The 23,844-nt window shown below is 40.9% G+C and overlaps 2 protein-coding genes across 2 annotated transcripts; both read left to right on the forward strand.

The window, feature by feature from the left end:
* Positions 1-670: 670 nt before the first annotated feature.
* On the forward strand, positions 671-3,765 carry zpd (zona pellucida glycoprotein d). The gene is given in 11 exon segments (XM_062421432.1): positions 671-691; positions 815-866; positions 958-1,065; positions 1,902-2,110; positions 2,296-2,453; positions 2,646-2,760; positions 2,856-2,983; positions 3,082-3,265; positions 3,373-3,478; positions 3,654-3,737; positions 3,740-3,765. Coding segments are annotated over 11 exon segments (1,191 nt in total).
* Positions 3,766-5,051: 1,286 nt separating this feature from the next.
* mmp15a (matrix metallopeptidase 15a) lies at positions 5,052-21,071 on the forward strand. The gene is made up of 10 exons (XM_062420176.1): positions 5,052-5,231; positions 7,096-7,244; positions 8,585-8,707; positions 8,797-9,116; positions 9,781-9,942; positions 13,272-13,681; positions 13,884-14,022; positions 17,713-17,863; positions 18,014-18,129; positions 19,187-21,071. Exons 1-10 carry the CDS (start codon positions 5,097-5,099, stop codon positions 19,663-19,665), a joined length of 2,184 nt encoding a protein of 727 aa, XP_062276160.1. The 5' UTR covers positions 5,052-5,096; the 3' UTR covers positions 19,666-21,071.
* Positions 21,072-23,844: the final 2,773 nt, after the last annotated feature.

Here is a 23,844-nt window from a genome sequence, read left to right on the forward strand (position 1 = left end):
ATACTGTTCATATTCTGACTCTACACCAATTCACATTCATAAATTCCCCATCAGTCATAAATAAATGTTTGATTAATCCTTCTGTCTGATTAATGTTATGGGGGAAAAAATACATGCACATTCACTAATGTATGGTCCAGGAGAACATTTTATCAAATATGATGAATACAACAACATGTTTGAATGCTGATTTTCCCTTTTTGTTCTATGAATACAGGTCGAACTTGTACATTTGCATATATAAAAATAAGCATTGTATCTTCATTTTTGTATAACGTAGGTCATATTATGATGAGTCTAAAAATAAATGTGTATAGGAAGTGTTTTACAGCTTTAACATGTAGAGAACGGGTAATTTGGCCCTGAACAGTATGTAAGGGTTAAATAGTTAAATTGGCCAATTAATACAATTAACTGAGGGTTAATACAACACAATGAAAACTAAAAACGGTAGAAGTAATTGCCTTTGTGGAGAAAGTTGTCACTATTCCTCATGTTTAAAAAAGCTCAGGGGCAGTCCAGCACTGCCAGAAACAACAGGTGTTCATGATTGGAGAGCAGCAGGTAATGAGACCAGCTGCAACAGAAGAGAACTTCCTGTCTGAAGGCAAATATCACAAGTAGTCAAAACAACAAGATATTTATCATTTTTGTGCAAAATATTACAGCAATGATGCTAAACGGCTTAAAGGTGAGTGTAGAGAAAACAGTGTCATAGGCTGACAACAAAGAAAGTGAGCTAAATGTTTGTGTTGCTTTTTTGTACAAGACAGATTAACTCAGTTAAAGTGGAAATGTTCATTCTTCAAAGCAGCTGAGTCTGGCCCTCGTGCTTCTTCTAGGCTTCACGCGCCACTGGGTTGCAGGTAAGGAGGTCTAAACACACTGCTGTGAAATGTCAAGTGTGACCTGTTTGCTTGTGTTATTAAGAGTCATCTCATTAGTGTTTGTGTGTAGGAGTCTGCAGCGTGGAGCATTGCACTGACCCCACAAGATGTGTTCTGTCTAAAGACCAAAGAAGCTGTAAATGTGCCAGAGGATATTATGCTGACCAGTGCGATAAAAGTAGGTTAAGTTTCTATTTGATTTGATCAAATGTTGTGTTTTCATTCAAATGTTGGCTGGAATGACTTAATTTGTCACTAACGATGTCTATAAGATAGCAACTAGGACAAACTGACTCCTGTTCACTAAATACGATGGATTGGTGTGATGTGGGACATTGATTAATATGGGACACCAGTGCATTTATCTCTTTTTTTACACCATTAAAGTGAATATGATTGGTGTTAAATCCAAGCAGGGGTGTCATGTAGTAGAAAACATATGACTTTGTGGGTCTTCTGTCATAAATGGGGGCAGAAAAATAACCAAACAGGATGTACCACTTAAAGATCAGTGATATAGGATTCACACAAAATCAATGTTAATTATATAAATCTGGCATAAATAAAATAATGTTCTTTATTGTTAATTAGGTTTGTGATGTATTTGAGCATCAAATGATATATAAGCCTAAAAACTAGTGTCCCAGATTTCAGCGTGAACTGTCCCAGATTAGAAAATCCACAAATACTGAAAGCATTTTGCACAAGGAACACTAATACAAGGTATACTGTATGTCCCATTTTCCCTTTGAATCCAATATCTAAAAATTGACACCAGACTCTGCAGGTCCCCTTTGCTGAACTTTTAAGTGTCTTTCAGCTTATTGTTTTGGCTTTCTGTCCCGTAAATGTACCTTCACTTTCACTGCTCTTTTTTTTCACATTACTGAATTTAAACTCAGATTAGCCAGATGAAAACTGATGACTAATTGGCATAGTTTAATTGACGCCTTCATGAATTGGTCAAGGATGTTGGATCTAAACAGTTCATGTATCCTTTTCGGAATTTCCCAGATGCTCTCATCAAAGTTATGTGTGACAGAGACTACATAGCAATCAGAGCTGCAGAAGATTTCTTCAAGTATCACAACGTGCCGCTGGAGGCTTTGCATTTGCCCAACAAATCTTGTCGTGCTCAGAGAGAGGTCATCAACGATGTGTCGTACTACATGTCCAGGATATCCAAAGACAAATATGTGACCTGTGGAGGCAAGCCGCTGGAGGTAGAACTTAACTTCTATCTACTTAAATCCACAACACGCGGGAATATATGTCATGCAAAGGTCTACTTTTCGTGGTATATGTCAGATTTAGCTTACAATACACGTTCAAATCAATGCTACTGTTGTTCACTGCAGAAACATTGAAACAGTTATCTTACTGTCTTTTCTTTCTTTCCCTCTTCCAGAAAAACTTTACTCACATCTCATATTCCCTGAGTCTACTATCAGACCCTCAGGTTATTGGAAACATCATCAGAGATCCAGTCATAAAGTTGAACTACACATGTGTCTACCCGTACATCCGAAGAGTCAGCCTGCCATTCCCTGTCATCCCTTTCTCCAGGTAGGAATGGAAAAGACTTTACAACAGGCAGATTTGAGGAGCTGTTTGAAAACAGGGAGCCATGATAGCCTTCAGCCCTTTTTTTTGGGAGAAATGACTTGGTACACATTGCAGCTATCAGTAGTGTTAATCTAAGCTCTGAGTCACTGTACAAACACTGTATTTTCTTGACACTCGTCTGTATACAAACAGCGAGACAGTGATGCGTGTCCATGAACTTGATGCCAAGATAGAGATGATGCTGTATACAGACCACACCTACAGTAAGGCCTACAGCAGCGCTCCCACCATTGAACTCAGAGAAAAGGTATGTAAATATTCAGTTTAACAGTTATTTTTGAACAAATTGGTATTTGCATCCTGTCAGTGAAGGCTTTTACAGTTTTTAAAAAATGTATGCAGGTGTACGTGGAGGTGACGGTGACAGAGCCTGCAGATTTCTTCCTGCTGCGGGTGAATGAGTGTTGGGCCACGCAGTCTCCCCAGCCGAACACTACAGAGGGATCTGTTCACACTCTGCTTCTGAACGGGTTAGACAGCTTATCTCAGTACTGACACTTTTCTCAGGTTTGATAACTCTGACATATACTGTATCACAATGACCCCTCTTTTTCATCTTTTCATCCAGATGTGTGAATGACCAAACTGTCTCCTTCCTTAACATGAGCAAGGGGCAGTCTGGCCATAATGGAGAAAGCTCCACCATCCACTACAGCTTTGACATGTTTCGCTTCACGGCAGAACCTCATGATCTCTATCTGCACTGCACCGTGCAGCTCTGTGAGCCAGACGACCACAAGTCCTGCACACCTGTGAGCTCATCGGCATTCTGCTTACCCATGAAAGGATCTGTGTCATTAATGGGATATATATTGTCCTTGCTGTTATGGCTCCACCTCACATGTTTGCTCCTTTACAGAATTGTAATTCCATCAGTAAGAGAGAAGCAGTGAGAGCAGACCCAGTACAGGGCCTCCTGTCATATGGACCCATCAGAATCGAAATGCCCAATCGACCTCAATCCAGTAAGCCAGTAACTGTTTCCATTCTGTGTTTCCTTTTCACCATATGATCAGGAAGTTAACTGTGTTTGTGATATTTCAAACATAAGTTAACACTTTAGATGTGCACACACTGTTTCCCACTGGATTGGATGAGGATATGTGGATACCACTGATATCTCTTTGGCATTTGTTTCAGGCATACTGATGGCGGTGTTGCTGCCTATAGCAGGTGTCTGGACTGTGGGCTTCTTCTTCATCATCCTCATCACTGTTGCCAAGGCTGGCAGCAGGAGGCTTGCACAAACTAAGTCGCAACAATAATTGCTGCTGTTGCAGCTTGAATAAAACTTTAAAGAGTATCCATGTCCTCTTTTTTCCCCAAGTCCTGATATTTGATTCCCAAAAAAAGCTATAAACTGGGCATACATGTGACCAAAATGTAAGGTATTAGGCAATGGAGACCTTTGTGTTTTCTTTGGGTGGAAAAAAACAACTGCGCTGTAGGTCCTGGAGGTTAACAGAGTCAAGTCATAGCAGGAAAAGCACAGGTGCAACTCGTAACATTAGTAATGGCTGCTATTTGAGGCAGTTTCAGTGCTCCGGTGTAGTGTAACAGTTTTATTTGTCACAGCTGTGCCTCTCCTGCAACGATTCAACATGGAAGTTGCTTTTTTAACCTAGTTGTATTCAATGATACCAGCTATGACATAATCACAAGATAATATATGTCTAAATCAAATCGAACACCTTCACACATTAACAAAGTGTTTAATATGTCTCTAGTCATGCACCAGCTGCTGGTATTTTACTGTAGTTTTCCATTAAGAACAGCAGATGGCACACTGACCATCTGGCCCTCTGCTGTGGGTCTGCTTTATTAAGAGGTAGGAGGGCCCTCTTCTAAGGAAAACATTAGACATTTTTCATCAGATAGCCTCTACAGCTGTTTGATGGTGGTCTCACAAACATTTGCACAACGCTTTTCCGTTTCGACTTAAAAACCGGAGAAGTTTATTATTGGTACAGAGCAGTTCGGAGGAAATGTGATCGCCTGGCAGAGTGTTGCAGGATTGCTTTCCCGTATGCGATAGTTTTCAAGAAGTTCAGAAACTGCTTTACTTTAGAATTTAAAAAAAAATCTGTTGATTAATGTGCTCAGCTGCTTGTGTTTGCAGAGAGAGAAAGGAGACTTGTTGCACGATGTTCTGTCCTCTGTGCTGCTGATCAGCCATTGTGACCGTCTGAAAGGGGCAAGGACTAGTTGATCTTCCTGCTGGCTACACTCCTCTCTGTGTGCATGAACAAACTGCTGTGTGAACACTTGGATGAGCCATGAGGCTGATGTCCCGGGTCAAATCGGACTGCCTGCAACCAGGAATGGATTAGTATCGTTGATTTTTGGAGGGTTTTTAAATGCGCCTTCACTTTAGCAGCGTACTAAACTTTTTCTAGGTTTCTGATGTGCCACCTCCAAAAAATGAGCAGATAGCCGTTTTGTTGCGGAGGTGTGCTTTCAATGTAAGAGGAGAAGAAACGAATAAAAGCGTCCAGCACTTTGTCCTGTATCCCTGCCTGCTGGAGGAAGCTGCCAGGCTGCTTTTCTTCATCACTTCCACAACTCTGTGTCCACCTGGAGATCATGATGATGATGATGATGAAGATGGCACCCCAACAAACCTGGACACAAATCATTGTCACATCAGCCTCTTTATTGTCCCTGATGCTGTGCAGCACAGTGGCAGATGTTCCAGAAGAAGAAGGCTTCAGTGCAGAGGTACAGTACTGTCATGTTCATGTAGAGGGTTCAAATATTCCAATATAGTATTTGTTAATACTTTACAATTGTGATAACATTACTATAAAATGCATTTTGGTGTAAATCTCTCTTCAACGTTGTGTATTTTCTTGTAGAATTATAATTCTTCATAAGCAGTTTAGTAGGTTCAAATCTTCATGTTTGTGTTTCCAAATCTTGAAAACATCAGGTGTGCAGTTGAACAGCAGGCATGACATTTGACCTTTTGAACTTTTTCCAGATAACACATGTGACATGTGAACATGTCGCACACACATGAGAAAAGTTCAAGGTCATATGTTGTTTTTCAAAGTCTGCAGCCCATAACAATTATTCCACTGACAATTTATTTTAATTTCCCTACTTATCTTTTATAAGCAGATTATACACAGTAATATAGTTTATAACACACTACAATGTACTTGGAAGCACAGTTATAACTTCTACTATGAAACATCTGTAACTGGTGCACAAACTGATAATGACTGACTGTCAAATCATTTAAGACAGTTGTAATAATATGAAATGTCTTTATCGTTCATACCAACATGAATATTTGTCTTCACTCTTATGTTTTAGTTGTTTTTTTATATGTTGACCATGAGTCAAGAATTCCCATCAAACCTCTTATTCAAAGCTAAAGGAAGAACCTACAAACTTAACATGTCTTCAAGAGTTATGAACAATTTTAAATTGCTTGTGAAAGATCTGAACATGTATCTAAACAATATTTTATAAAACACTAATCCAATTTGATTAGAGTGATGTTGTACTGTACTACCAATCATTCACTAGCCTTTAATACACCAGTTGCAGATGGAAGAAAGTTATAAATGGTGACAAAGACTTGAAAGTGTCCTGTTATCTGCTTACAACTACATTATAGAGTGTAACTAAATGTCTCCAGACTTCTTATAAGTTTCAGGGGGAGAGTTAGTTTTACCATTTAACAAAATTCATTGTATTGAACATCAGTTTTGTTATTTTGCATATAAATTGTATGAATTTGCCTTGTGATATACTGTACATACTGAAAAAACACAATACTGATTTCATCTTTGTGTTTCCTCTCTTTCGTGTTCTTCAGGCACTTTGGTGAATTAACCTGCTCTGACATTAGATTGGTTGAAACTTGTCATGCTATGCAGAAACTTTTCTATCCTTGTTTGTGCACGCTTGAGGGTGTGTGTTGCATGTGTGGTCCGATCTCAGCCAGCCTGTGTATGTGCATGAAAGTCTAATGATCGACTGTGTGAGAAGACCTGTGGTGTTGTTTCTGACACTTTTCTTAAAAGGCAGATCTACAGCTTTCTATTTTTCTGGCTACGTGGCTCCGCAACACTCAATTTGACTGTCAGTGAACATGAAACAATTCAGTGCGTGTCACTAGAGTGTCAGTCAGGATTTGTGTGTTTATCTTGCGGACCACAGGACCGTCATAAAGTTTCCTTATTGTCATGAACCTTTTTGTTTTACTGTTTCCAGTCCTCCTCTCCTCATCTCTCCCTTTCTCTCCTCTCCTCTCCTTTTCTCTCCTCTCTTCTCCTCATCTCATATTGGCTGTCAGTGAGGAGAAGGCGCAGGAATGAAGGGAGCAGGAATGTCGTAACGTTAATGGAAGCCATCTGGTTTCTATCTCTACTTTGTTTTTCTTTTAACTCCTCCGATGCTTTCTCCAGTCATCGTACAGCGGCTTCTTCCTCCATTAGCATAAACCTGCCTCTCTCCCCTATAGTTGCGGCTGGCAACTGGCAAACCATAAACCATACTCTGCTCACACATGTATAAGCAATGTTTCTCAAGCCAGACTAAGCAAAACTGACTCCTCGCTGTCTCCTCCCAGACGTGGCTTCGTGAGTTCGGCTACCTGTCCAAGGCGAGCAGACAGATGTCCACCATGCAGTCGGCTCAGATTCTGTCCAAAGCCATCAGTGACATGCAGCGCTTCTATGGTCTTGAGGTGACCGGTGAGATGGACCCCGCCACCGTTGCGTAAGTTCTATATTGTTCTGAAGCTGTGTTTTTTATTCTGCAGGATGTTCGCCTCAAAAACATGCAGCAATACCAAACACAGACCTCAAACTCAATCCAGAGATTTTGTGGGATGTTTAAAAAAGTTCAATTTCTTGTTTTCTTGGTTTTTTTTTTACGTATACTATGGTATAGATGGAATGATGGAATGCCACAAGTTTCAGTTGTGAGCTGAGAAAGCAAAGTCATCAAACCTCACATTAACAACCAGGCATCCTGAAGTCATTTCTTTCACAACACTGGATTTTCCCCAGCACACTACTATTGCCACACTAATGCGTTCATATTACCACTGACTGCTGAAACAGGACCAGCATTTAATGCGTTTTTGTGGTGATAAGGTTTACGTTACACTTTAGTCGTGTTTTGCTCACGTCTCCTCTTGACTAATGTTATTCCGTCACGTCCTGACATTCAGCTGTGACCTTGATTCATTGTGTGAGGCCTTTGTTCTCACACTGTATGGAAACATTACAAAGTCTTAGAAATACAAATTAAGATGACAAATTAAAGGAAAAACAAGGAGCATTGAAGCTATTCTGGTGGCACATAGTGGCCCAACACCTTACTAAGACACTTTATGTCGTTATTTCCTTTAATTTGTTACCTGTCTGTAGTTGGACATTTTGAGAATACACTTATTCACTCTCTTGCAGAGAGTTAGATTAAAAGACTTATACCACTCTCATGTCTTTATGCTAAATAAAGCTACAACTAGCCTCCAGTTAGCTGCTGTCACTGTTAGCAGCCAAGAAATAGTCCACCACCGAACCTGTCTATAAACCACATGTTGTTTTTACACTTTTTAAAAATGGATTTTACAAACAAGATAAAATGTGTTAATTAGTAAGCTTTAGAGGCGCCACTATGCAATAATTGTAGCTTTGTATTTACAGTACAGTCAAAAAGTAGCGTCAGTCTTCTCATAAGACTCTCCCCACAATTTCAAACCAAACCTTCAGTATGACCAATTCAGAGTTTTTCAAGGTTTAGTTTAGTTTTAGGTTTAATAAGTTTTACTGCTTTACTTTTCAGAGATTAGGAAAGGAATAATATGCAATGTGAAGTAGTGCATGCTGTACTAGTTGAGTCCTGACTGAGAAAAATTCTTTCCATCCTGATAAGACTGAAAAACAAGTTTAATCGGATTAATCACAAAACCAAACAACAACAAACAATTGTAAAAGAGAAAAATGACACTGCTTCTGCATTTTGAAGAACTTTTTAGCACTTTTATTTTTTTTTTTACAGCTTTTTTTAATTGTGTGTGTGTGTGTGTGTGTGTGTGTGTGTGTGTGTAGGGCCATGCGTCGGCCTCGCTGCGGCCTCCCTGACAGAAGAGCAGAGGAAACGGACGAGGGAGCGAGGAGGAAACGTTACGCTCTCACTGGACAGCAGTGGGACAAGGATCACATCACCTACAGGTTTACAGCACTGATTTATAGAAACAAACAGACAATAAAGCAGATTGTTGATCATACCAAGTCTAATATGCTGTGTCTTCTGGCTTTAGTATAATGAACCAGCACATCCCCTCCTCGCTGGGAGAGGAGAGGACTTTTGATGCGATCCGTAAGGCCTTCGACGTGTGGAGACGAGTCACACCGCTCACGTTTGAGCAGTTACCTGCTGAGCACAGCATTAACAACAGCAGCCAGAAAGACCTCGCTGACATCCTGTTGTTGTTTGCCTCTGGTTTCCATGGTGATATGTCTTTGTTCGATGGCGAGGGAGGGTCGCTGGCTCACGCCTACTACCCCGGGCCAGGAATAGGAGGTGATACACACTTTGATGCGGATGAGCCTTGGACACTGGACAACGAAAATCCAAAAGGTTAGTCCGATTTCTCTTCCCTAACCCATCCTATTAAGATGTAACCAGCTGATTAGCTTAATACATTAGCTTCATTTAATTAAGGTGTCATCTTCAGAAAGTACAATGTAAACATCATACTGCTACACACACATGCCTTGCAGCATGTCATGATTAGTAACATGGTGAAGATCATATTATGTGTTTCAGAAATGCTTCTAATTGTACAGCAACATTATCAGAGAGTACGGAGCTCACACATATTACCTCTCTATGATTCAATCAGGCTGGTTTTATAAGGTATTTATTTCAATGCCACTCCACCTCTTTGCCTTTTAATCTAGTGAATATCCGGAGCCGGGGTGGCGCGATCTCTTGTGATGTAAAACTTGTAGAAACGCTGTGAATAAACAGTGTCCTGAGAAGTAGGCCACTGAAGCTGGCAGGAGGACAGATGCCACAAATGAAAGCAAATTCCTTTATTGTTTTTTAATTAGCACCACTTCCTGTTTGTTGCAGGAGATTCTACAATCTGTGAAAAGCAAACAGCACAAACTCTATTTAAAAGTTCCTCTGCGTCAAATATGTTTTATTGTAACACTCCATTGTAGCATTTTATTTTAACACATGATATGAATTGAATATTTTTGACTTATATTAATCATACACTGTGTGCATCTTGCAGGTATCGATCTATTCCTGGTTGCAGTCCATGAGCTCGGTCATGCTTTGGGTCTGGAGCACTCAGACAACCCCAGTGCCATAATGGCTCCTTTCTACCAGTGGACTCACACACACAACTTCTCACTGCATGAGGATGACATCAAGGGAATACAGTACATGTATGGTGAGAAGCACACTCTGTATTTTATTTTGATGCTGATATGATTCAATGAATAGTGGGGGTGAAGGTATTTCTGATGTTCTGGTATAATTTACACCCTAAAATGCATACACATCTCTCTTTGTCTCCCTCTCTTACACACACACACGAGCACATACTCCAGCTTTTTGATGTTTTGACTTCATGCTCAGGCTGCTCCGGCTGTAAAATCACTGTGAGGTTGAAGTGCAGAATGTCAGCCGCAATTTGAGCTTATATCACATTCGTATCACAAATGTACTCTTGTCAGCGGAAGACAAGAAGCCTTGTAAAGAAGAAGCATTGTGCGCGCAGACCCACACACACATCAGCTGCACACAACACCAATGGATTTCACTCAAAACAGCATGTCATGCATGCCGTTATGATGTTCTCATGCTTTCCCCATGTGAATGGATGGCATTGTTAATTGACAGATGACATTTGTGCGTGCGTGTGTGTGTGTGCGTTTGTGTGTGCGTGTGTGTGTGCATGTATGTTCATAAGGAGCCTTTATCTATTAATGTACTGTATGGATGTGTTTGTATTGAAGTGACCCTCTTATTAGAGCTGTGATTACAGAATAATCCGTTTCTTTGTCTGTTAAACTGCAGACATGAATTTATCTCAGATATTTATGATTTATTTTGCTTTAGACAAAAATTCATGTTTTGCCTTTTTAGCCACATTTCTTTACTGCCCATTGTGGTGTCCTGGTCACAATTCTCGTATCACATAATGGATCAAAAATCTAATTCAGGTTGGGAATGCTGTCTATGGTTTTAAGTTTCCCTTAGTGCACTCAAAATGTTTCCACACCCACATCATTTTGGCCTATTGATACGCCTACGCTAGAGGTCTGCACCAGAGGAAACTAGATATTTGGCAGGAGGTCGTCTCTTTTTTCAAACTAGATCTGAAAACATCTTGTTGGTTTGCTGCTTTATATACTGTATGGTAAATGTTTTGCCTGAATTATACAGTAGTTTCCTTTATTAGACAGATTGAAAGGACTGTTCTAAAGAAAATGATCTGTGCCTTCTAAATAGAAGCTAACTCAGCATAAACTTGGATGGTATAAATAAACATTTGGGTACTTTGAGAGATTTTTATACAAGAGATTGGCAGTTTCCTCCCTCCCAGCTTAGTTTGTCCTCATCAGCATCTTATCGCCTAATCACTTTGGTGATGGGCACAGATCCTCAACAGAAATGATTATCAGGCTCAAGTCCTGCCCAATGCTGGAGCATCCATTACTTGCCTTGTTACTTGCTGTCAAAGTACAAACACACTTATAAAATAATAATAATATATGTCCTTTTAAGTGTTAAAATACTTGATATTTAAATACACCAATATAGCTATAAGTTGAATTTAAAAGAAAATAGCAGTCATTACTTTACTTCAAGGCTGCACTAATACATATTTTTCTAGTGTAAATGGATCAATGATTGTTAAATGAGCTGCATGTAGTGACAAACAAAAGAGAAATTATCACCTACTTTTTTACTTTTTTTTATCTTTGGGCTCATAGTTTCGGTTCTCAGGCTTCGTTTTGGCTCGCTCTCACCACTTGTCATCATTATCTGCTTCAGTCTTTAAAAACCCCACTTTACTGCCCAGCAACAAACAACAGATAGACAAATTTAGCGAAAAGCTGGTGAGCATATTGGAGCATTTAAAAGCTGATGGGTCACATATTTCCCTAAACCAAAAGCAAAGTTATAAGAAGAGTGACTATTAAACTTACATTTTGTCAGGTGGTGAGAAAAATAACTTTAAAGTAATGCTACTGTTGTTATGTAAGTGCTAAATGCATATTTATGGCAGTTTTTGGGCAATAATATAGTGTAATAATTATGGCTGGGTATCGGTACTGGATACCTTTAAGGTTTCGATACCAAGTAGTATTGAAACGTCTCCCGTCAAAAAAATACCTGCAATGATAGTTTTTGTACCCAGAGCCAGAAAATATTTGTATTGACTTGCCCAGCGTTCTTTGATTTAATGCAACATGTGATTGGTCCACTGCCACAGCAGCTACAACCTGTCTGTGGTGGTGAAGTCGTGGTGAATTTGAGTTTTTTTGATGATTAGTGCGCTTAGCAGTTCAGCAGCAAAGATGCCACCTAAACGCTCTAAAGTTTGGCTACACTACACACCTGATAAAAGCAAGTGCACAACATGTGTAATGGGTATAGTATGAGGTACTCAGTTGATATAAGTATCACTTTAAGGGTACTTGGATTGGTACTGGTATCATCATTTTTTTAAGTAATACCCAGCCCTAGTAATAATATGTCAGGGTTGTATTTACAACTCGTTCTGCTGCACTTCAAGTGAGCAAAAACCCAAACAATGAATGGAGCTTCAAGTTGTAGTAGGACTGTATTTTTCATCAACAGGGTTGCCTGTCACTGCACATCGGCTTTTGAAAGCGTTGTCCCGTCCATTGTGTGAAGCCGTATACATATTTCCATTCCTGGCAGCTGGCAGCAGTCATTTATTTTCCTGTGATGAAAATAGCCAACTAATACAGTAGATCATTCATCAGCTATGTCAGTGAACTGTTGAAGGCTGTAAAATACAGTACACTGTATTGTAAGGAACTGTGTATTGTGTGCCCAAGGACAATAAAACACAATCTGACACAATGAACTGATTACAGAAATTGAAAAATGCACACATTAAGTGACCACATGAAGTAATGTGTGTGGCGTACAGAGATTTTGCAGAGTACCATGGTGCCCCCTATTATTGCTCTAAGTCACTCTAAAGCCTCAGTGGAAAAAGAAGAGCATAGGAAACAAACACATACTTGTTTATCTTTATGGGTTGGAGATTACAGTGCAGGTTGAAATGCTGCAGAAACTGAATGTCTCCACATATTGATATTCACAGGCCAACACAAGCCTTGATATATTCTCAGCAATATATTAGGCTCAGTGTTATTCAATATGTGTTCAAGCCCATCAGCTGTCCGTGCATGTTACATAACTTGCTGTATCTCTGTGTTTTGCTCTCCTAGCAACCAGCAGGGCCGATTTTCCAAAGAGCAGCTCAGTCACAGTCAATCAAGTGAGCTTATAGCTGCTTCACAAGATGGAAAATTACATTTTCTTTGTGTGAGGGGGTGATAGAGAGGATATTGTGAGGGAAAAGGGGGATAGTAAAAAATATGTTATTAATGTCTAATGTCACACAGAGCTGGTGGGATTCATTTCACCCTGGATGGAAATGTGCGTTTTAAATGAAAATATGAGAGATTAAAACGTTTCCCTTCTTATTTTAAACTCTGGTTCTCTCTCTCCCAGGTCCTCCTCTCGTCACTGATGCTCCACCCACTTCTCCTCCCAACCCTGACGACGATCCCGACGGCGAACCCCCCACCTCCCCCTCTCCTCCTGACGACGAACCCACCCCCTCTTCTTCCTCCACCGACCCCCCGCCCGAATCCCCCGACCCGACCGACGATAACCTGGATCGGCCAGCTCGACCTGGGCCCACCTCGCCTCATTTCCTCCCCAACCCTACGACTTCCAAGCCCGAGCCGGAACCCATCACCCCGCCCATTAGAAAAGATGTCCCCCCTCCTCCTCCGCCACCACCCCGGCCCCCTGCTCCACCCCGGCCTCCCAAACAGCCGGACAACCAGCCACCCAACATTTGCGACGGGGACTTTGACACAGTGACCATGCTGAGGGGGGAGATGTTTGTTTTCAAGGTGAGAAACAGATGCAGTGTTTCAATCAAGGCTGCTCTGTGTGTCTTCTACAACCCCCCACCTAGACAGGAAAGGACATTTCCAAATCTATGAACTGACAGGACCTTAGCTCAAGTCACAACCACAGAGTCACGTGAGGAAAAGTGAATGATGAATACATTTGGTGAAAGATAAACATTATTTTGCTTTCTTGCTTGTGCAGGGTCGCTGGTTCTGGCGGGTACGTAGGAACCGGGTCCTGGATAACTATCCCATGCCAATATCTGTCTTCTGGATCGGTCTGCCCAGTGACATCGATGCAGCATACGAGCGTCACGATGGCAAATTTGTCTTCTTTAAAGGTATGTAACAACCGTTTAATACTATTAAATGGAGTCAGCGCTGCATCCAGCCCACACGCATAACAGACTGCTTAATGCACTATGAAAAAACTTTCTCGTTAGACTGTATTTTATAGTTTAGCTGCTCGCTTAAGGGCAAAACAAAAGGTTGGTTAGTTTACACAAAGTTTCACAGTTCTGTCTCCCTGGGCAAAGCTGGAGCCAGCAAAGAGCTGTTTAAGAATATGCTCTATAAACACAAAATGGGGAGTGAAACAAATCTGTGCTTTGATTTGAACTGGTCAAAGTAAAAGAAAACAGTGCAAATTCAGCATTTTTTCTTTTTTCCCTGAGTGCAGTCTGATTTACGAGAAGATGGTAATAATTCAACACAGCAATAACTCTACATATCTGGCACACATATGCACACACAGCAAAATATTTAAAACATTAGAAGTTATGTGAAAAAGAAAATAACTCCTGGCTGAATGATTTACCGCTTCAACATTCTGACAATACGGGTACGAAGAGAGACGGAGCCCTGAGTGTAGGACTGCATGGCTGAGTTTGCGTGTCTATTAGTGTGTGTTACTGAGTTCATCGAGTGTCTTGAATGACGCCTGTGCAGCGTGGCAGCTGCCGCCAGCCCAGTACGACTCCAGTCCAGCTGAGCCCCAAAAGGCCTCAAGAGGGAAGTTGAGGATTGCATCAGCCTTCTTCGCACTGCACTGCTCCAGATGTGCACAGCTGCAGCGCTTTCACTTTTACAATCAGGCTATGAGACGATTTGTTGTGCATTTTCAGAATGTCTGGAACCTTTCATCACATATTACCTCATTAACTTTAACAGAAGAGTTCTGTTAATGTTGATTTCTGTTGTTGCCATTTTTCCTGCTTCATGGTCACGCATGTTTTGCATCTACTCATAAGATCCTTGGATAGTGTATGCATTACAACCTGCAGCAATATTGGCCATATGAATCCAAATTGATTTACTTATTTATGCGTGAGACTCCTCCTGGAGTACAGGGACCTCCAGAGTTCTCGGTCATTAGCTTTCTTTTTTTGTCAGATACTAGGTGTCTCCCAGTCTCTTTCAGTCTGCCTGGAGGTCCCGTCGCCAGGTGTTCTTTGGCTGCCCTCTTTTTCCTTCATGTCAGAACCTGTCTGATGGTGTTTGACACTAGTTTTTGTAGTGTGTGCCTGATCCATCTCCATCTTCTTCCAATTCCCTCTGTTGTATCCTTATCCACATTTTGTTATTGTTGATCTAGTCTGGCCAGTTGATTTGAAGAATTCTTCTTAGGCAGTTGTTGATAAAAGTTTGCACTTTATTGGTTGTGGTCGTCGTCTTTCTCCAGGTCTTGGCGCCATAAAGCAGCACTGATTTTACATTGGAGTTAAAGATTGTTTTTTTTTTTTGTTGCTGTATAACTCTAGAGCACCAGATGTTCTTGAGCTGTAAAAAGACTGTCCTGGCCTTGTCTATTCTTTTATTGATATCTGAACCTCTCTGTCTGTCAATGATAGCCTCCAAGTAGGTAAAGGACTCTACTTTTGTTGCTTTGGTTCAACATTGGTTGCATTCATCCTCATGATCTTCATCCCTCCCTTATGCATGTTAAGTGCTACTCGTGAGGAGGTATCTGCAAGTGTTGTGGTCTTAAACTACATCTGATGGTGGCTGTGACCATAGCACCGAGTCATCTGCAAAGTGTAGATCATCTAGCTGTGTCCACGAGATTCTGTTTTTTCTTTTTTCAGTTGCTCTAGAAACAAGAATAGAGATAATACGCAACCCTGTCTGACCCTAGTCTTGATCTGGAACGGACTGGTAACCTGTCCTTCATGTATCACTCTACAGGACATTCCAGCATAGCTTTTTCTGATGAGGTCCACTAGCTTAGTGAGCACTCAATAATGTCTCAAAAGCTTCCAGAGGGTCTTCCAGTGTTCACATCGTCAAACACTTTTTAATGGTCGACAGTTAACATACAGTGAGGAAGTCCACTCTAATGATTGCTTTATTATCATAGTGGCAATCGAGTTGACACAAGATCAATTCTGTCTGAATCCTGCTGGTTGGTCTCTTAGCTGTTGGTCAATTGCATCCTTCATTCTATCAACAATGACTCCATTGAATACTTTTCCTGACACAGAGAGGAGTTTAATTCCTCAATAGTTGGAAAGGTCTCCTTGTTATGGTACTTTGCTGATAAAACCTTCTTTCCAGTCCAACGGTATTTCTTCTTCCCAGATCTTTCCGAAGAGTGGATAAAGCAGCCCTACAGTGGTATCCAAATCTGCCTTTATTGCTTCTGCCAGGATGTTATCTGGCCCTGCTGCCTTGCTGTTCTTTAGTTTCTGCACAGCCTTTCTGATCTCTTCTTTATAGGGTTTGTCACAGCTCATCTGGAGATCAGTTTCTGCTGGTTGGATATTTGTTGGGTTTAGTGGTGAGGGGTCTGTTAAGCAGTTCCTCATAGTGTTCCTCTCATCTATTGAGTTGACCTTCTTTGGTCATAAGGGTGCTACCTGCTTTATCTTGAACTGGTCTTTGCAGATTGCCATACTTGCCTTTGATGCTCTTGAGTGCCTGTATTTCCCACGGCTGCTTTCTTCTCTTTCCATACTTTGATCTTTTAAAGAGTTTCAGCAAATATCCATTCCTTTTGTTGAAATTTCCTGCAGCCAATAACTTCTTGACATGTTGATGTTAATGTATCTTTAAGATTTTGCGACTTGCTGTCAGTGTTGGTCTCGTTCTCAAACAAATCCTAGAGAACTTCTGTTTGTGTATTTTTGTCTTTTCCCCTGTCGTCTGTCTGTTCTTCCTTAAACTGCAGTCTAGAAGTTAGAAAGAGGTGTTCTGGTGCTATATCCTCTCCCCTTTTTACTCTTGCATCCTTCAGTGATCTTCTGAACTTCTTAGCTTATACAGATGTGATCTATTTTGTTCTCTGTAGTATGATCTAGTGATACACATGTCGCTTTGTAGATCTTCTTATGGGGGTAGATACTGCCCCCAACGACAATGCACAAATGCACAAATATAGCTTTTTCTTAATTCTCACTAATTTCTCCAAGTCCATGTGTTCCCACCTCCTCTGATGTTATCTTCTCCAATCTTTGCGTTAAAGTTTCCCATAAGGCTGGTGACATTTCTCTCCGAGTATTCGTCCAATATGTTCTGAAGTCTCATCTCTCTATCACTTCTCCACTGTCATTTATTGGTGCCTAGCATTGGATAACGTTCATCTTGATCCTCTGCTTATTTGTTTTGAACAATGCTGTGATCATTCTTGGTCTTTGGTCTTCTCATCCTATCAAAGCTCTCAGTGCAGATTTTCATGAAGTCAAAAGTATTTAAATACAAGTGTGCACCAATTACTAAAAGCTCCCATGTTGCAGTGCTGCAGTGGCCTGGCAGTGGAGGTGGAAAGTGGCTTAAAGTGTGTCCGAAGGTTAGGGTTTGTGGAGAAACTGGCTGCCACATAAGAAAATCTTGGAAAATAAGTGTTACGCCAACCACTTCTACCATGCCTGCCCTTTCTGCTTTACATTAGGAGTGAGTCAACCCCATGCCATATGTTCTCACCAGCACTCTCTCTCCATCTGCTCCATCTTTTTCTTTGCCCTTCTTTGTTTCTGTTTGTCTCCCTCACTAACTTTCCATCCTTGTGTTGAATATATATTTTTTTGCCCCCACAGATGATAAATACTGGGTGTTCAGGGAGGCTGACGTGTTGCCAGGATACCCACAGCCCTTACATGAGTATGGACAAGGAGTTCCACCACACAGCATCGACACAGCAATCTGGTGGGAGCCCAATGGATACACATACTTCTTCACTGGAGACAGGTATACCACTGACATGAACACATTTACTAATAATATAAAGAATGAGAGTTTTTTTGTCACCTTTTCATGATCAGTTTCCATATTTTAAAAGGTTTTGTACACTGTATTAGTTTTTAAATGTCTTCATACATCTTATTTTTCTGTGTGTAGGTACTGGCGATACAACGAGGAGACGCAGACTACAGACCGAGACTTTCCCAAACCAATCAGCAGATGGGGCAGGATCCCTACCTCACCCAAAGGAGCCTTCCTCAGTGACGACGGCGGTAAATAATGACTACAATACATTAAATACAGACTTTATTTGGAAGAAAGGAACATCAGAGCAGTTTGTGTTTACATTATGAATACACCAAAAGCTGCACTTTCATGTACTGCAGGAAAACAGCATGAGTGAGGAGAGGCAAAAGAGGAGGGAGGGAAGGAATGAAAGCTTAGAGGGGTGAAATGGGGTGTGTAAAAGAGAGGAGAGAGGGGGAAAAAATTACATTTGAGACCAGTTAGGCTGGAGCAAGCCGAGCAGAGAGAGAGAGAGAGAGAGGAGGGAGGGAATGAGAGCTCTGGTTTGAGGGTTGGCTCGTCTTTCCTTTGGAAATTAGATTTGTGGCAGAGCTGCTCTAAATGTGCTATGTAACAGTCAGATCTCATTTCCACCCCAACTTTAATATATATGTATACATATCATACATGGAAGCAAAACAACTTATTGTTTTACTGATTGATTCTTTTAGTGTGATATGAACATTTTTAGTGTCTACTCATGTGTTCTACTTATTAGAGAAAGTCTTCGGGGGGGGAAATGTGGTAATATGAGATAATAATAAGATAATGCTGAAAGAAGGGAAAAGGCTAAAATGGTCTCTAAAGAAACATTCCTGTGTCTGCTTTTTGTTTGCACAAAAAAGTGAACTTCATTTACCCCGTCAAGACAAATGTTTAAATAAATGACAAAAATGGCAAGAATTAGTGCACTGCCTGTTTTATGGCTTTATATCAGACTCTGCCTGCATGCCTGCTAATATCTACATAGATTTTTCTTTACATTGAATTGTGTCTTGTGTTATATCTTTAACTGTTTCACGTTACTAAATAGAGCAATGATAATCCAGACTATGCTGTAATGTAACTTCATAGCACATGCCTTTATAACAACAACCTGAGGCTAAAGGTTACCCATAATGCATTGGGTGATCCCCACTACGGAGCTCATAGTAACCCAAAATACACAACATCTTTTGTTCAGTTAGAGCTGATCAAACAACTGAAAGCCTGAAACATTTTTTAAAATGTTTAAATCATCTCTTTTACCTTTCTCTCATGCAGCGTTCACATATTTCTACAAAGGCAGCAATTACTGGAGGTTTGACAACCAGAAGACGGCAGCAGACAAAGGCTACCCTCGCTCCATCCTGAAGGATTTCATGGGCTGCGTCGGGGTCCCCGACCCTCCGCCCGACACAGACATCGACCAGGAACCTGAAGACAAGCCCGTCAACCCCTCAGACAGAGGCAAAGACGAGCACAATGAGCCGGACAGGGACTCGGACAAAGACACAAAACAGGACGAAGGCAAAGACTCGAAGCCCGACAGCTCAGAAGAAGAAGACGATGACAAAGTGAACGTCGTCGTGACGATGGCCGACAACGAATCGAAGGTCATGACCCTGATCATGGTGGCTGTTCCTCTGGTGCTCGTCCTGTGCATCCTCGTCTTAATCTATGCTATCCTCAGGACTCTGCAGAACAAAGAGACACCAAGGGCCTTGGTGCACTGCAAGCGCTCATTACAGGAGTGGGTGTGAAGAGTTAGAGGAGATAGAATCGGTATTTATGTGGTGCAGTCGCAGGCATTAAAATTTGACTCATGGCAGAGGTGGAAAGAAAGCTTCGACACAGTACTTTAGTCTCATAAAGCCAATGAGGACTTACCTCACCATTTTTGGCCCCTTGCTTCATTGTGAGAAACTTTTATAGCTGATGTGAAATAATGCAGGAGTTGTTAAGGTTGGAGCTGCAGTGCGTTTCCCCCTGCTGGCCTTGATTTCGGTCTTGACAGAAGTTTTTTTTCCTGCGCCTCCAAATGTCTGAAAAAGTACGTCTATGTCATAAAAAAATTTCCATCGCAACTTTGAAAAAAAAAACAGTGTGTCAGCCACTTTAGGTGGACTGTAAAAGACACATGACACATTAGCAATGGCCGTTTCTATCAGTTCTCATAACACAGAGGAGGGACAGGGTTTATTAGTAGTGTAAATGCAGACAAAGTCAATAACGCACATACATTATACAGAAACATACTGTACAGTACATGCACACGACCATGATTGCTTATAGCCATGAAAACAAATATACACATAATATGAACAAATCTTCCGTATTTTTTGACCAATCTTTGCATTTTTCTTTCTGTTTAGAACAGATTTTTTGCACTTTTAATGTTCATCACTCTGTTTTTGTTGTTGTTGTTGTTGTTGATGTTGTCTTCGTTTTGCCGAGGTTGCTCGACCACAGACGTGTGCGTGTTTATTAAACACACAGACACTCACAGGGGAAGCTCGTCCTCCGTCCGGCGCAGGAATGTCAGACAGCTGTGTGTGTCCATGGCCGGCCATCTCCCACTGAGCCCATCATGTCTGCCTTTCTCACACTCATACGCCAACACATGTATGTCACATGATCTCAAACCCCCTCCCCCGACTGCACTCGCTTGTGCATGCATGTCCACATATGCATACACGCACACATAAGAGACCACTTACCCAAACAAAGGCACATATAGAGTTTTTGCACACAGACACGAGGGCTCCAGCCTCCCCTCCTCCCATCACACCATATCTGTTCAGACTGCACCACTAAAAACACAATCCCAGCAGAGACATGTTGATATATGACTGGTGCCAGCGCCGGATGAAATACAAGAGGGGAGTTTTATTCACTTTTAACGAGAAGCATTGCGAAAAGTTGCAGTTGTTTTTTTACAGATTGTCAAAAGTCAACCTGCGAGGAGCAAAAACCAAGCAGTATCTGTCTTCCTCTAACTCTCTGCATCCCCTTTTTTCATGCTAAAGCTAAATAGAGTCAAATATAATTAAATGTACAAGAGAGAAGCCTGCAGGCTAGAGAAGAATGGGGTCGAGGTCTGGTTTCCATTAAGCCCACATGTTGCTGATTTAGTAGTGTAAGGCATGAGGAGGGGGGGGGGGGAATGCAAAAGAAGGAGGAGGAATGAAAATGGTGGTGGGGAGTGAGGAGAAGGAGGAAATGAGAGAGAATGAGATGAAGAGGGGAAGAAAGAAACACAGATTGAGGAGGGGATAGAGAGGTCTCTGCCAGCATTTCCTCTTCAGCCTTCTTTTTGAAAAGGAGGAGCGAGGGGAAAGCGGGGGGAGAGCAGCGCTGGCGTTGTGCCTCCTGACCTAGATCAGCCAAAGTCCGCTCCTCCTTTTTTTAAAAACTCATCTTGTTTTTACTCTGCTCATTGTTGTGAGATGGAGATGACTTCCTTTGAAGCCCCCCTCCTCCCTTCCTCTTCTATCCTTCTGTCCGCTCCCTCTTTTCCTTGTTGTTTGTCCGTTCTCAGTCTTTTTTTTTCTCTCTTTGTTTTGTTTCCATGCTGTACCTAAAACCTCTGCCTGTGCTCCCAATTGTATTAATCTTCTTCTCCACTCTTCTGGAAAGTAGGCTGAAGCATTTTACAGATAATTAATGCACATCTTTCATATGTGCAGGATTTGGTGTGTGTCTCTCCTCCCACTAGATGTCTGTCTGTTTGTCTTTACCTCGCTTTTTTTGTGTGTAAAGTGCTTATTAACTTCATGTTGGTGCCTTTACATTTTGCTTACTTTGCCGTATTGTGCCTTTTTTTCTGTGAATATCGGGGGGCATTTTTTTTGTACTACAAATAGCATGAGGGAAAGTCTTCTTTAAATGCTTTTCTTCCCTTTTTTTTATTCTACTTATCATTTGTAGTTTTGTACATTTTTGTTTCTGTTCTGGATTTTGTGGAGAACAGCAGTAGATGACATTGTTGATGCATGCAGGGCATGTTCTGTAAGGCCTGTGCACTCCTGTGTAGAGTACGTTAAGGAATTCACAATAAACTCACAGGTAAAAGCAACACACGTCTTGTTGTTTGTCATACTGTGTAAGTTAACAGCTTCATGTTGTTTTAATCATGCAGTTTTAACCTGTGGTGCAAATGTCAAGTTCAAGGTTTTGTTTTTGACCACAAGAGGGAGTCATTGCCTCTAAAATGTCACACTAAATCTTTATAATGTTTTCCAGAATAAACACAATAATAAACTACAACAGACAGTGAAAGCTCATAAAAAAACATGTGTGTGCTTATACACAGATACAGTATTAGAAAGGTGTAGTATTGATGAGTATTATTTTGACTGATTGATAACACTTTTCTATTTTAACAACTGGAGTTAATAGTTGATACTTTTCAGGTTAAGACTTATTTTACCTTTTTTTGTATAAATACTGCACATCTGAATATCTAAATATCTTAATGTCTTCAGTTGCTTAATATAACTGATTTCATGTGGAGTATTACTGAATGTCCTGAGGCTGATAATATAAAACCTTCAAGAGATGTGATATCTATAATAATTCACTGCATTTAGGGACATGGTTGTACTCATATCAAGTTATAAATAGTTCAGTTTAAATTGCAAAGAAGTGCAAACATTCGTTCCCTTCAAAAGAATTATTTTTAGTGTAGATGATGGCAATGTTTGTCTAGCAAGACTTCATTTAAAAACAAATGAACAGTTTATAAGATATGATGCTCATTTATAGATTACAATAGCACTCTGTAAAGTACTTAAATTACACCTTAACCAACTACAATAGTAATCTAATCAAATATTACAATATATAATATGTGTGATTATTAATGTGAATGAGAATTTAAATACATAACACACTTTCTCTCTTTACAATGAGAACTTGTACATATTTGGTGCTCATCCTTCTCAATTTCTCCTTTTCTTTAATGCAGTACTATATTGCGATGTAACCACGTTTAATAAAGGAACTGTGTGTGTGCGTGTGTGTGTGTGTGTGTGTGTGTGTGTGTGCGTGCGTGCGTGTGTGTGTGTGTGTGTGTGCATCCCTGTGTAATTCTCTTCTCTGTTGTGAGTGAATGAGTGCACCTTCCTGTGTGTCTTTATGTCAGAGGTAATCAGGATTAGTTGCTGTCACAGATCATCCACTGGAGCTTTACCTCTGCACCCGCTTTCTCTTTCATCTTGTCTCTGATACCCTTCCCTCATTTCTTCACACTTTCATAACCCCTTGTTTTTTAATACCCCCCCCCCCCCCCCCCCCATTGTTTTTTTAAACAATAAAATGAATTTATTATCAACACATTTAGCAAAAAATAAAAACTTTGAACTATATAGTTTCCTGGAAAGTGTCACCAAAGTTGGAGACTTGTTCAGTTTGCATACTCTCACACACATCCACTCTTCTCTCCATCAAGGCTTTTTCCATACTGCCCCGGTCCACTGTCTTTACCAGATGTTAAATTAGGATTGAGGCCAGTGTGCAGTGTGGTGCTGGCATTTTCCAGCCAAGGGTCTGTGCTATCGACCTTTTCACCCAGCTTATCTCCTGCTGAGCTGATAATGGGATCTTCGTGCTACCTCCTGCTTCATCAGCACCATAAATTGTTCCGTAGTTCTCATTCTCAAACACAAAACAGCAGGCCTCACTTGATATGGGATGGAATGTTTTTCTTCCCGTTTGTGGTTTTCTGACTTCCTGCTTGTCTGTCAAACTCACCGAGTGTCCACATGTACATTTTCCACCGATGCTCTCGCAGGTTGTTTGGTTGGATGTGAGGATGGAAGTTCACATTGTTACAACCAATAAAAACACATGTGCCATGTGTTGTTTACCAGAGGCTCAGTTAACGAGGGCAGCCCTTGATCCCTGCTAATCACTTTTTGACACAATACCAGGCTTTGTCT

Source organism: Scomber scombrus, chromosome 6, assembly GCF_963691925.1.
Source record: "Scomber scombrus chromosome 6, fScoSco1.1, whole genome shotgun sequence".
Classification (NCBI taxonomy): domain Eukaryota; kingdom Metazoa; phylum Chordata; class Actinopteri; order Scombriformes; family Scombridae; genus Scomber; species Scomber scombrus.

Excerpts from the sequence above, each read along its gene's own strand:
- mmp15a (XM_062420176.1), top strand. The coding sequence starts at position 5,097 with ATGATGATGATGATGATGAAGATGGCACCCCAACAAACCTGGACACAA. Across the intron at positions 9,117-9,780 it reads GGACAACGAAAATCCAAAAG|GTATCGATCTATTCCTGGTT; the intron begins GTTAGTCCGATT and ends TGCATCTTGCAG. Across the intron at positions 18,130-19,186 it reads CTTCCTCAGTGACGACGGCG|CGTTCACATATTTCTACAAA; the intron begins GTAAATAATGAC and ends TCTCTCATGCAG.